The 13,726-nt window shown below is 42.9% G+C and overlaps 1 protein-coding gene across 1 annotated transcript in view; it reads right to left on the reverse strand.

Moving 5' to 3' along the window:
* The window catches only part of DUSP22 (dual specificity phosphatase 22), an 84,673-nt gene that overhangs the window by 31,323 nt on the left and 39,624 nt on the right, over positions 1 to 13,726 (reverse strand). Inside the window, exon 3 of the mRNA XM_018564343.1 lies at positions 10,637 to 10,719. Coding sequence (XP_018419845.1) covers positions 10,637 to 10,719 — 83 coding nt within the window. The remainder of the gene's footprint in view (positions 1 to 10,636; positions 10,720 to 13,726) is intronic.

The raw sequence follows: 13,726 nt of genomic DNA on the forward strand, positions 1-13,726 counted from the left end.
GTGTGTGTGTGTGTGTGTGTGTGTGTGTGTGTGTGGGCAAAAAAAAAACATGCACTTGTTTGAAAGTGTACTTATACTTTAATATGTAATCTATATTTTTACACCCCCACCCCAAAAAAAAAACAAAAAAAAAAAAAACACACACATTAAAAGGATCTCCAAGTAGTATACAGGCTATTGTAGTATGCTGTTTTGTAGAAACCATGCTCCAATCATAGATGATTTCCAGGAAAATGTGTTACAATACGTGTTACTTCAATGTTCACCCGAAAGTTTAATCTGTTTTGTTATATGCAAATCACTGTGTGCTTGCCATCTGGCCAGTCCTTTCAGGTTTGTCAACCCCAATCTAACTTTTACCGTCAACAAAAGGACTAAAATAACCTTTTCAAGAACATTGCAATTTTTGGTGTACACAAGTTGCCACTATGAAAACTGTTGGTGGTTACTTGCGGGAACTCTGAAAGTCTGGAGGATGCCCTTCAAGCCCTTAGAACAGTTGTACATCTGCTTGTGCTGCACATCTCAACAAGCGTGACTCAGGAAAATCTTGTGAGCAGAAGACATGTTTTACTTAGGTAAACCTTCTGAAAATCCATTACCAAGACCATGAAGGATCAATTTTACTTTACAATTTACTATGATGCTGTAATTTAATACTTGTAAACAGGACATTATTTTTGTCAATGGAGCCTGTGGGCACATAACCTCTGACATGAGGTTATATGCCTACAGAAACCCAAATTAAACAAAAAATTTTACGACATTTGACAAGTCTGATAGCTTTATTGAATGTTCTGACAAGTTCTTTGATATGAACATTTGTATGAAAATTTACCAGTTTATGGCCAGCTTTATCCACAGATAATTTACTTGTTTTTGTTGCATCTCTTCTCACGAGGAGAAAAAAAATCTACCAAACATCCATACAAGGAAAAGCTTCTCTGGTCCTCTGTCACCTTTAAGCATAGGCCTACTGTGCCTGATCATAAATGCGGCTGTGCTCATAAATCTTACTTCTGTTACTCAGTAATATAATAAGCAAGCTTAAACAACTTCTGTAGTTATCTATGTTGGCAACACTGTACTTCCTAATGGCATGGATACAAAGGATAACACAGAGGTCAAGACCAAAATCCTAGTATGCGCACAAAGCTATCCAGCAACTTAACTTTGGGCTACAGCCAAAACCTTTTTTTTCTTTTAGTTTTTGATAGATTAGGGAAGGGTCAAAATGTGTAATTGGTTTTTATTGTTGTCTGTACCACTATTGTGGAGATTTGCCCTCTTTTCCAATCCCTGTGACAACATGTCTTAGATCAGCAGTGGCGAACCTATGGCACGCGTGCCAGAGTGGGCACGCGGGGCCGTTTCTGCTGGCCTGCGAGCCCAGGTCCGCCATACCGCTTCAAAGTTCACTGATGGGCACGCAGGCGCAGAAAAGAGCTTCGGAGACGCTTTCTGCCATGCAAGCGCACTGAGGACAAGACCAGGAGCTGCGCAGGCGCAGTGACGTCAACAACTGACAATGTATGTGAGGCGCACTCACTCTAGCATTGGCCCCATTACCCCAGACATAGGAGAGCATATTAGACGGCCGCTCGCTGGGCCCCCTCAGGGCCCGAGCCAGCAGCCGTCTAAATAGAAAGCTGGATCTGCACTTAGGAGACGCATAGTTCCCACTGCTCGCCAGCTAATTTGTCGCCGCCGACTGTCATCGGGACCACGTCCCTCCACTGCCGCTGGTCGGCAATCCCCATGCCGTCCTCCTCCCCACACTGACAGGCATAGGACTCTACCATCCACAGAGCGGTTCCTGCGGCCCAAGTCACGCCCGTAGTAGCCGACCGGAAGCCACAGAGTCCGACTCAGTCTACCTCCTGCAGACACAGCAGTGACACGAACGGACATTCGGCTCTCCCCTCTCTCTTTCCGTCTCCAGCCACCCACTTGTGTGGACGGGTTCCCACTGCCGAACACCCACTCAGCCAAGGCTCTCCTCCTCAACCCCTCGATCTCCACCAGAGGCCGCCTTCTCCTCCACCCCTCGGACAAAATGTAAGTGACATCTTCCCTCATTAGCACCTACTCACACAAGTATTTGCGCCCTCATGCCTTTTAGTTATAGCCTCCTTTTGAGACCACTTAAGGACCACCACTTTTAGATGACCTGGACCTGGTTTTAAAGTTATACTCCAGTGTAACACTCAAAATATCAGCATGGATAATCCTTATATTAGGGACATGCACCTGCCGCTTTTTTTTTTAGGTGACTGACAGGGTCACTTTAACCACTTCAGGCTGGTGGCCGTTTATAAACATCTGCCTCCTGAAGCAGTTTTACCAAGAACACAGCTGCTGCAGTTATGTTCTTGGTACCGTTGTAAACAGCCGGCGACGGCTGTTCAGATACAAGCGATCCGGCGCTTATCCCGGAGATTGTTTACTGAGGGATTAATGTATGTTCACTGGAGACTGGTTACCAAGGGCTTAATGTGCATGCACTGCAAACTGGCCAACAAGGGTTGTGCATACACCAGAAACTGGTCACTAAAGAGTTATTGCGTATATTAGAGCTTAATGTGCAAAAATAGAAGAATGGTCCCTGAGGGGCCGCATACACCAGAGACTGGTCACTAAGGGGTTAATACTGGTCACGGAAGGATTGATGTACATAAGCTAATCACTGAAGGGGTTATTGAATGCAGCTTATAGACAGGTCTGGGTAGGGAGCTCTGTATGCCAACTCACTGGTGACTGGGTGAGAAATGTCTCCTGGGTACAGGATACTGGGGAATGACCACTGTGGTGGGGGTCAGTTTCACTGGTAGAACATGCTCTGTGCAGCTTAATTCAGTAGTGCAGGCAGAACCTCCCATCATACTTTGCTATATAATACATCAAGTTTATGCAAAAAATCTGTGCCTCAGTAAACGGTAAAAAAATAGCTTCTTGGTTTGAAAGCATAATTCCAAGTAAACAGCTTACATACATATACAGGCAGTCCCCGGGTTATGAACAAGATAGGGACTGTAGGTTTGTTCTTAAGTTGAATTTGTATGCAAGTTGGAACAGGTAAATTTTTTAACTGCAGCTCCAGCCATTTTTTTTGTCTTGGATAGCATAGGGAAGGGTTAACCCCCTGTAAAGTTTGTTTTGCTGTGTGTGCCCCTGTTGAGAAGATTTCACCTTTCCTTCTGTCCCTGTGACAATTGGATTTTGAAAATTGTGGGTTGTCGTGGAAACAAGGATTGGTGATAAAGCTTCAATGGAGACATCTTTTTCCCATAATAACTCTTACTTTTCCCTTCCTTGGGGTAGATTTCCTCTCACTTCCTGTTGCCTCAAGGACAGGAAGCCAGAATAAATCTTTCTAATGAGGATACAGACAGCAGTAAAAACCTCACAGTGACCTCTATACTCATGGGAGACACAGCCACCCAGAGGTGTCCAGACCAACCATAGGAATGAATTGCCTTTCTGACTGGACAGAGTCATGAGCTCCCCATTGTTTTTTCTAAATAATAAGGGTTGTAGATTTGTTTAACATGACTATGTTATGTTACCATGTTTAATACTCCCCACTCTCAGTAGTGTTCAGAGAGAGGCTCAAAGCAGTTACGAAGGCAGTAAATGGTATACTTATGAGAGTAGCGTAAGCATAGCAAACAGATCAACAAATGTTGCTAACAGGAAAAACCTGTTTCGGACTGGCAAAGTTAAAAAAAGCATGACTTATGTGACCTTTATTTTTTACATGGTTTGTGTTATAGTATTATGACAGTATGACATAGTTTTCCAGATTCTCCCTTTATGAGTTAACTGTAAACTGGGCAGTGTGAACTGCTTCCCTAACGAACAGCCAATGAATGGAAGAAATAGTAAGAATGGAAGAAATAATTTCATATGTTTACTTCTTTTCTAAAGCTGCTTCATTAGAACAAGAATACCATTCAACATATTTCACAGTGACCTAGCTACTACATGAAATGGAGCCTGAAATAATGAGACCATTTTACAAATGTTACAGTACCTCCAGGATCCACATCTCTACAGCCAAGGACAGGACCCATCCTGTCAATTTGCAGTGCAATGCACACACGTGCCAAAACATGGCCTCTTAGCTATGACTGTGGTTAGCATCAGAGGCATGTGCCTCTGATGCTAGGCATGCTCACATACTTGGAAGTTATTTAAAGGCCTCCCTTTCTGATGGCTGGTGCTGTGCCTTCTTGCCAGCTACGTTGCATGCTAGTTTCTGATTTGCCTGTTGTTGACCCAGATTGCCTGACCCTGCTCATGTCCCCACCCTGACTCTGTCTGTTCCTGACCACTCTCTTGCTTGCCGCCTGCTCTGACCTCAGCCTGGGTGCTGACCTCTCTTTTTTTCATCTGCCCTGATTTTGCACATACTATGATCTCCTGTAACCTTATAAACTTTTGCTGCATTGTAGCCACTCTGTTCCTGCAACCCCTACTGTGGGAGGATCCCAAGGTTCACAACCTGGTGATAGCTTGCAGGAAAGTAGCCACAGAGGGCTACTCCTTGTGTGGTGCTATGCTGCTTAACATCAACGCCTTTGGTAAGCTTAACTGTGCCAAGTACTGGATTATGGTGTACCCACAGCAATCAAATCAGTGGAAAATCATATCTGTGATCACACAGCTCTGTTCTGTGTCATGCTATAACAACCCCTTTGTCTTTAAATGTATATCATTTATGGATATTATTTACAAAAATGACAACCATTCTCATAAAAAATCTTGTATAACACTAATTTTTAATTGCAATTGGTAACTTTTATGGGTGTATTCATTCCAAGTTTCCCCCAGCTCTTACGTACAGCACAGCTTCCTATGATAATACTAAGATATCCACCCTCCCATTTCCAAGACATGACCTCTTGTACTAACACTTAAGTATTGCTGACGTTCTGCATACCTCTTCCTAAACCTTCAGTGTACTGAACATTTCATGCAGCTCTTCTTTCTGGACTTTCTGTACCAGACAAACTAATACTGTTTTAAAGTTTTGTTTCAACTTTCTTTATTTAATGCTACTACAAAAGATCTAGTAGATCTGTATGGTATGTGTACCCATGGAATTCATAAAACTATTTTTAAGAGTTGATTTTCAACGATGTATCATTCCCATCAGAGGGCAGACGTGTCATGAGAGAAATCTGGTTTCAGTACATTCAGTCACTGCCCATGAAAAGAATGTGAATCAAGAGTTCAGACATCACTTCCTGCGTGCTTGTTCAGGGTCAATGACTCAGAGTACTGAAGCCAGAGAATCAGTATGACAGTGGAAGCACACATTGTTCTCATAAGAGGTTACCTTTACCCATCTTCTGTCCTCACATCTTTGACAATAATGCATTAAAATATTCATTTAAGAGGCTTTGACAACTTAGGCACATTTTTTTTTTTTTATGTATGTCTGCACTGTAAGAACCTGCTGGCACTTTTTAAAGCTTGAAACATTTTCTAGAAGGTCTATATGAAATCTGTGGAGCAAATCTCTATCTCTCATATCAGGCCTCCTTCAAGGTGCCATACCTAGATATTTTCTCACATTTCATTTGTTGTGAATGAGCCATGGCTTTTATATACGGCAACATCTGAGTTTATTTAGGCTTCACAGAAGCAGAATCTTGTGAGTATAGCACAATTCAACCTCCTGTAATCTTCACAGTATCTAATGGAAGCAGAATCTAGTGAGTGCAGCACACTCCAACCTCAAATGATCTTCATAGAACCTAATGGAAGCAGAATCTAGTGAGTATAGCACACTCCAACCTACTGTAATCTTCATAGAACCTAATGGAAGCAGAATCTAGTGAGTATGCACACTCCAACCTCCTGTAATCTTCATAGAACCTAATGGAATCAGAATCTAGTGAGTATAGCACACTCCAACCTCCAACGATCTTCAAAGAACCTAATGGAAGCAAAATCTAGTGAGTATAGCTCACTCCAACCTCCAACGATCTTCATAGAACCTAATGGAAGCAGAATCTAGTGAGTGCAGCACACTTCAACTGTAGAGTAGGATTGAATAGAATTCATAATATTAGGTTCCTAAGTTTGTCCTATTGCAGTTTTGTGAGCTCAAAAAATATTTGTAGACATGTTTAATATGATATACCTTACATTTTGTTGTTGTTGTGTGTAGGGAATGCTTAAACCCGCTGTCAGGCATTTTTTTTCTCCTCTGTGTGATCATGCGAGACTTCCCCTCACTTCCTGTTTCAGAGACCCAACAGGGAACGAGAGGTAATCTCTCATAAATGAGTCAGCTGTAACCTTAAACAGGTTTCCCCATTGGAAGATTCCTCCCCCCTCATCCTCTTTTGGTGACAAAGGTATTTTTTTTTTCTTTTTACAGCTTGCTCATTAATCCTATTAGCAGCAAAAGTAAAAGAAGAGAAACTGCAGCACCAAAGATCCAACTTGGAGGCTTCAGTAAGAGCACTCTTAGCACTTGTGCTTTGTTTTTTTGAGAACGGCACACAATCTGTATGCAGCGACCCCTGCCCCTACATCACTGGTTGTGACTGCTATCCAGTTACACAAATTTACCCTCACTTCTTGTCCTGCTAACATCATTTTTACAAGGCAGGAAGAGCTCAACAACATAGACAGAATTCAAATTATTTTCTTTAGTAGAGGAAGGCTAGAAACCCTGTGAGATTTGTATTTCTGCTTGTGTCCCTGTATATTTCCCCCTCACTTCCTGTTTAGTGAAACTATTGTCAGCAGGACACTCTATCCAAAACTAGAAAAACGGTTTTGGCTTTATATAAAAAGTAATACTTGTAACTGTAAAATGAGTAAACCAGTGACAGACATTGACAGCAATAATCAAAACCTTCCTGGCAAATCTTGAATAGCTCCTGCTTGCATCTGGGCCTGTTGCCTCCTACACCCTGTTATTGGTCAGTGAGGCCACCCATAATTATTGAGGAACAATAGCGGGTTCTAGGAGCCTTGCCTCAGAAATAGATGCCTTTTTTGTGCGTTGGTACTTTCAGGCCACTCTGCAAGCTATAGGACAGTTTATGCAGCTGCCTGCTTTCCATGTTTGTTAGTTTTAAAGTAAACATAACTACTTTACAGAGTTTCCCACTTTCATCAAGGAAGAGAAAACTCCCTTCCTGGGGACATGGGTGTTTTTGACGTGTCATTGTTATGATGTACAGCGCTTTACTCAGCAGGTGCAGCAGTGAGATGAGGCTGTACAGAACCAAGCATGTGGCACACCTTCCCATACATATGTCACATATGATGAAGGAAGAAAACAGGACGTCCACCAGTTTGATGTCTGACATATGTGCTGAACTCTTTGAGATGACTCCTTACTCAGGTCAACACATCAACACAAATCCCAAGATAATAGAGCTGGTTGACATTCTATGAAGAGCACAGAGCTGTGGGAGGTACCCAACAGGCTCCACCCACTAAACGCTGCTTGTGGAAAACTACAGGAGGAGGCGGATACCAGTCACCCTGCACAAGGGGAGAGAGCAGCAGTGACCAGTCTATAGCACAGTAAGCTCCTGCACAGAGGAAAAGTTTCACATTTACAGTTCTGAAATAAATATATAAAGCACACCAAGATTTAAGTATTTAGACAATATGATAACAGTTGTGATAAAACTGCACTCTACACTTTATATGACATACAGTAACTGCTTTGTGTGACCTTTCTAATAGTAGTCATAGAAAGAGTGGTAAGGCAATTGTAGCTGTATTTGTGCTTTCCAACATCACAGTTGGCTGTTTTAAGTGATACTTTTGATAGATCCCCTACCATCTTTTGTTCAAAGAAGCACTGATGTTTGGTGCTGCTTGGACCAGAAGAAGGGAGATTTCCCAAAAGCTTTTCTGAAGAAATATGCCTCTGTGGACTTCATTTTAAAGCTATTGAAGTATGATGAAGACAGCCTTAGGGCTCATTCACACTGGAATCGTCCGGCACGTACAGCTCCGTGCTGCATGCATGGCCGTACCGAGCAGCTCCCGGGAAGGACAGGTGCTGCGTGTGATTAGTACGCAGCCCCCGTCCTTCTCTATTGGACTACGTGGGTGTACGCCCCCCTACGCTCACCTGCCATTCACGTCCGTGCGGGTGAGCGTACTCGTACGCTGACCAGATGGATCCTGTCTGCGTCCGAGCCAGGAAACACGCACCCCTACGGACCTGCACTGGAGATTAGCATAGGGGGGCGTATGGCCGCGTAGTCCCATAGAGAAGGACGGGGGCTGCGTACTAATCACACGCAGCACCTGTCCTTCCCGGGAGCTGCCCGATTCGGCCCTGCACGCAGCACGGAGCTGTACATGTGGGCCAATACCAGTGTGAATGAGGGCTAATGACACAAAGAGCTAAGCCGGATTAGCATTGTATTTACTAATCAATATTTGTAGCATCTGAGTGATTATTTCTAAAGAAAGGTTATTGTAGAGAAATAATGATAGGCATCATCACTATTTCCTTCATTGTTTTAACTACCAAAAATCCATTCTTTTTTTTGTTTTCCTCCACATGTAATACCACCAAACTGTATGAAAAAAAATCTAACCTAGTCAACTTTTAAAGCAATAATCAATAAATCAATATCTTATTCACGTCATCAACTGCAATCTCACTGGATTGTCCCACTAATGTAATCCCATGGACTGCATACTTGTCCTGGAGACTCCCACAAGCCACCGCTTCGGCCAGAAGAAGAATTTGCTGCTTTGGTACAGCCTGGCTTAAACAAAGCCAGATTACAACCTCTGACATTTGGCCAATAGGTAACACTGACCCAACTGAGTTTGCCATTTATCAGAAATAATTTTCGGGGGGTTTGGTGCTGATAATGACTCGCACGAAGCAGTGAGCATCGCTGTATCCATGACTACAGAGCTACTATTGCATCACATCTGATTTGACAATAAAATCAGTTTTTTATTCATGTTCGTGCCACATGTCTAAACACAGCTCTGCAGAATATCTCAGATGCCAAGCTACTCATCATGTAATAAACCCTGGCCAAAAGGTAGGCCTTCATATTGATCATGAACAGTCAAGGTATGAAACACAGATGAGGATTACTGTAACAGATTTATTTTTTATCTATTCATCTTTTTTTTTGCAATGCATGACGTCTCAGCCCTTACAATTCAGAAATGTCCATTATCCACTGTGCAGAGAAAAGTGTGGTTTTCTACAGAGAGCAGAGATAATCTGTGGCTCATTATGAATACGTGATATTGCTTTCAAATGACACTGCAAAGTAAGTATGGAGTACTTTCATTCCTGCAAAACATCTTGCACTTTTGTTGATCAGGTACACTGCAAAATGTGAACACTGTGGGGAAAAAAAATCGCTACAGAATGACTTGACTAATTCTTGATATTTTGATAGATAACGCAATAAAGCAAATGTAACATGGTGGAAACCCGTAAAGTCTCTTGTAATTTGGCCAGTAGTCTTTAAACATTCTGGTAAGGGTAAAAGCAACTAGTGGTAAGGCTTAGTTATCATGTTACTAAAAAAAGGAAATACCGGTAAATGTTTTGCGCTCCCCAAGCGATCCCTTTTTAAAGAAGTCTTGCCTTGTATTATTTTTCACAGCTCAGCTACCCAACTCCCACAGTTTTGTTTTTTTATCCCATGCTTCCGTGTGGGAGTAGAAATTGAGATACAGAATTTGACAGTTCACTCCTCTTCATTCCCGATCACAGTCTGCAAAAGAGATGGCCACGTGAATGACAGCTCTCATCTCATTCACAAGCGTGATCACAGAGGGAGGGGGCACACTTTCAGGGGAATCAGTGCAGGCACTAGAACTGTAAGGGGAGCCTTGTTTTGTGTTGGGAAAGTGCTGAGACAGTGAGGTAAGAGCTATCAATCAATAGTCCATCTGCTTTGCAGAGCGTGGCAGTTAATGAAGCAGAGTAACTGTCAAAGTCTGTATCTCAGTTTATACATCACACAGAAGCATGGGATAAAAAGCAACATACACTGTGGGAGTTAGGTGACTGAGCTGTGAAAAATAAGCGAGACTTCTTTGATAGCCAAATTATGAAAATGTAGTCACTTTCATTTTAGTCAGGCCACATTCACGCACTGTACTTAGATGTCTCTCTTTCACATCTCAGAAAGTTGAGAGGTATGCTTTAGATTACAGTTTGCACTCCATACATATGCACTGCAAAGCAACGTGTTAAACAGCAACAAATCAATATTAATAACTGATATGACTACTGATAAGTAATTGGTTGCCATAGGGTACTGCACTTTATTTAAAAGCCCAGGAGAGCACTCAGCGAGAGATGATGTAAGCTATGGTTTTAGCTCAGTGATGTTACCATCCTTTAAACATGTCAACATGACATAACGTCTAAAAATCCGAAAGGTTGTGATTTGTTTGCATAGCCGATATATAGTCAAATAGTTGATACGTTTTGCTTTTGAACACCTTAATGTAGCGTTCAAACCCTGCTTGTAGTTTTGGAATTAAAACATTTTCAAGAGATGTCCTTGTCTGTACATTTCATTTTACAGACAAGGACATGTGGAAGGATGTCATAAATTATTCTCCCAACAAGAGGAGAAAAGGAAAAGGCAGTCCTGCTTACCTCTAACATTGGCCTGGCGCTGTCATGTATAGATAAAACGTGAGTAATGTTGTTCTTGTGAAGCTGTTCAATATCCCGAGCATCTGTAGAGACAAGAAAAATAATGTTCCGGCTACAAGTAGAAAAAAAGTACGTCATTCAAATTTACAATTATCATGAATCTAAAACGACTGCTCTAAGCATCAAGCAAAAGATCCAAGTCTAAATTTAACCCAGAGATTAGAGAAATGACCTAGTTAGCCATGCTATCACTTTGCTGAAAGGGGTTATCCTAATCTTACAAATGATCAGTGACATTGTGGCCTAGATTTACTACAGGGAAAAGTGAGATGTAGATGATCAAATGTGAAGTACTGGAACTGTACACATTAAATGTTAATCTCAGTCTAGCGTGTAATAACAATACTCTGAAATGTTGAGTATTACACTGGTAATCACGCATATCTCTTAGGCTGTAATGCTTTGTCAATAAAAGAGCATCAGCATTTTAACAAATTGTACACTTGCTTGCCATATACAGATTTTGTTTGTTAGGCTGAAATAAAAGTACATCTGTCAAACTTCTGTAAAAAAAAAAAAAATTATAATAATCTTGAAACACTAACTGAGGATTGCAATACAAGATAAAGTGTAATAAAAATGTATGTTAAAAGGCAGTAAGATGAATCTCTGTATCAACAGCTTTCCAGACAGATAGAATTTTCAATCTACTTTAGGGCAGCTTCACACTTCTGCAGTGTGTTCTGGTATTTTCTGTTAAATAAAAAGAGCCGTAGGCTCCTTCTGCTGTCAATCACTTTTGAGGGAGGAGAGGAGGGGCTTTGCCTGCCGTAGGGCTGTGTGTGTCTATGGACGCACAGACACGCACGGGTGTCTCCATAGCAGCCGCTTAGCTGATGGAGGCATCCATGTAGGGGACAGGAAGGAGAGCATGCGGGGGAGCAATAGAAGCTTTTTTTAAAGAAAAAGAAAACATTTACAAGAAGGTGGGCTTCCTAGATGGAAAAGTAAAATAAACACACATTACTTATAGCAGAACTCCGGGCAAAAGTGTTCCACCCCCACACTGCAAGGGTTATGTACTTGTTTTTGTCTAGATGCTAAAAAATAAAGTTATACTCACTTGAAGGGCGGAGCCGGCCGGTTGTCATAACTGCTACTTAGGTTCCTAAAGCCGGTCTCCTTCTCTGCTGCAGCAATAGTATGTCCCGTGGCACGTTCACGCCCTATACACAGTGTAAAGAACGTGATCACTCAAGGATCCCTAGACCGCTGTAGCAGAGGTGGAGTGAGGCTCCAGGGGCTGGTCTAAGAGCAAACCGACTCCAAGGATCCAGGGAGTATAATTTTAGTTTTAGCACCTAGCAAAAACGAGCATTTACCCTTGCATTGTGAGGGTAGACCCACTGCTTGCTAGCAGTAGATAGATGCAAAAAAAAACCAGGAGACTCCCTTCCGGGGGGCGTGGCCTGACTATGGCGGTGTGAGGCTCTATCTCGCTTAACACCGCTGCCCCTGCAGCATCACCCAGCCACCTATCCAGTCGTTTAGACTGGACGATTCAATTCATCGGATGTCTAAGAAAGGGAAACCTTTAGGCGAGGACATCGGGAGGATTCCAGGAGAGACTCACCCCTTTTTCTCGTCCTCCTCCATCTCCACGAGATCTACAATGGCTAACCGCAAGGCGCCACCTGACACGCAGTGGCCAGCAACTGTAACTGCACCCGTACCACAGGAGTCGGAGGGACCGCCGACACTCACAAGACTAAGAGACAGAAAAGCAACGGGGAACGAGAACCCTCATACCGCACTAGATACGGCTATGGAAAGACCAAAAACCCCTTATGAGCCCACACTACGAGCACCACCATTAGCCACTGGGCTACCACTTACAGCAGGGGAGATGTCTGCCATCTTACTCTCCCTACCATCTAAACGAGACATGGAGGAGATAGTCTCAAACATGGAGATGGCACTCCGGCGGGACATAGCCGGCATCACATCCACGGTCACCTACCTTGAAGATCGGGTCACCACGTTGCACGCAGAACAGGACGCTGTGTCGCGACGAATGTCGGAGCTGGAGTCCAGGGTCTCTCATCAAGGACATCTGATTACCACCATGATGCTGAGCAACGATGAGCTGGAGAACCGCATGCGCCGAAACAATGTTAAACTGCGTGGACTACCAGAGACAACGACAGCTTCAGAACTAAGGTCAGTGGTGACCCATATCCTTAATACAGTAATAGATAAACCACCTGACGCACCCCTGGAACTGGACAGGGTCCATAGGATTGGGGGTCAGCGCCAGGATAGAGAAACGCGCCCCAGGGACGTTCTCTGTCGGGTGCACTATTACACTGTAAGAGAGACTATCCTCCAATATGCTTGGCAAAAAGGATCGGTCACATATGAGGGGACTGACATTACCCTGCTCCCCGATCTGTCCAGGCGCACCCTTCAAATGCGCAGGTTGCTTCAACCACTTCTCGGAAATAAGGAGCGCAGGGGCTCTCTATACCTGGGGGTACCCTTTCTGCCTGAATATTCGCAAGAACGGAGAATTGTTTATACTGCGCCACCCGGATCAACTGCCAGCATTATTTTCTCTGTTGGGAACAGCATCTGTGGAGATCCCAGATTGGTTGCAAATAGAATTGCCTGTCATGGCGCGTTTAATACCCCAAAGTAATCAACGTAGACCACCCGCCAGTGACAGACCTCAGCCTGCACTGCAGGGACCGCCTCAGCATGAACTAGCAGTAGACTCGACGAACGGGTCCCAAATTAAATTTAACCCCTTCATGACTGAGGCCCTTTTTTCATTTTTTGCACCCATGTTATATTCCACATTTTAGGCCTGAAAATGATGTAAAACCCCCCAACATTATATATTTTCTGAATGCCAAGACCCTATAGAATAAAATGGTGGTAGTTGAAAATGTTTATGTTGCGCAATATTAGCGCAACTCCTTATTAAACCCCAAAATTTAGTGACAAATTTAATTAAATGCCCCAAAACACAACAAATTACCCATTTTTTAAATGAAATATAAAAGATGAGGTTACAACGAGTAAAACGAT

This window comes from Nanorana parkeri, unplaced genomic scaffold (assembly GCF_000935625.1).
Source record: "Nanorana parkeri isolate BGI_ZX_2015 unplaced genomic scaffold, ASM93562v1 scaffold746, whole genome shotgun sequence".
Lineage (NCBI taxonomy): Eukaryota > Metazoa > Chordata > Amphibia > Anura > Dicroglossidae > Nanorana > Nanorana parkeri.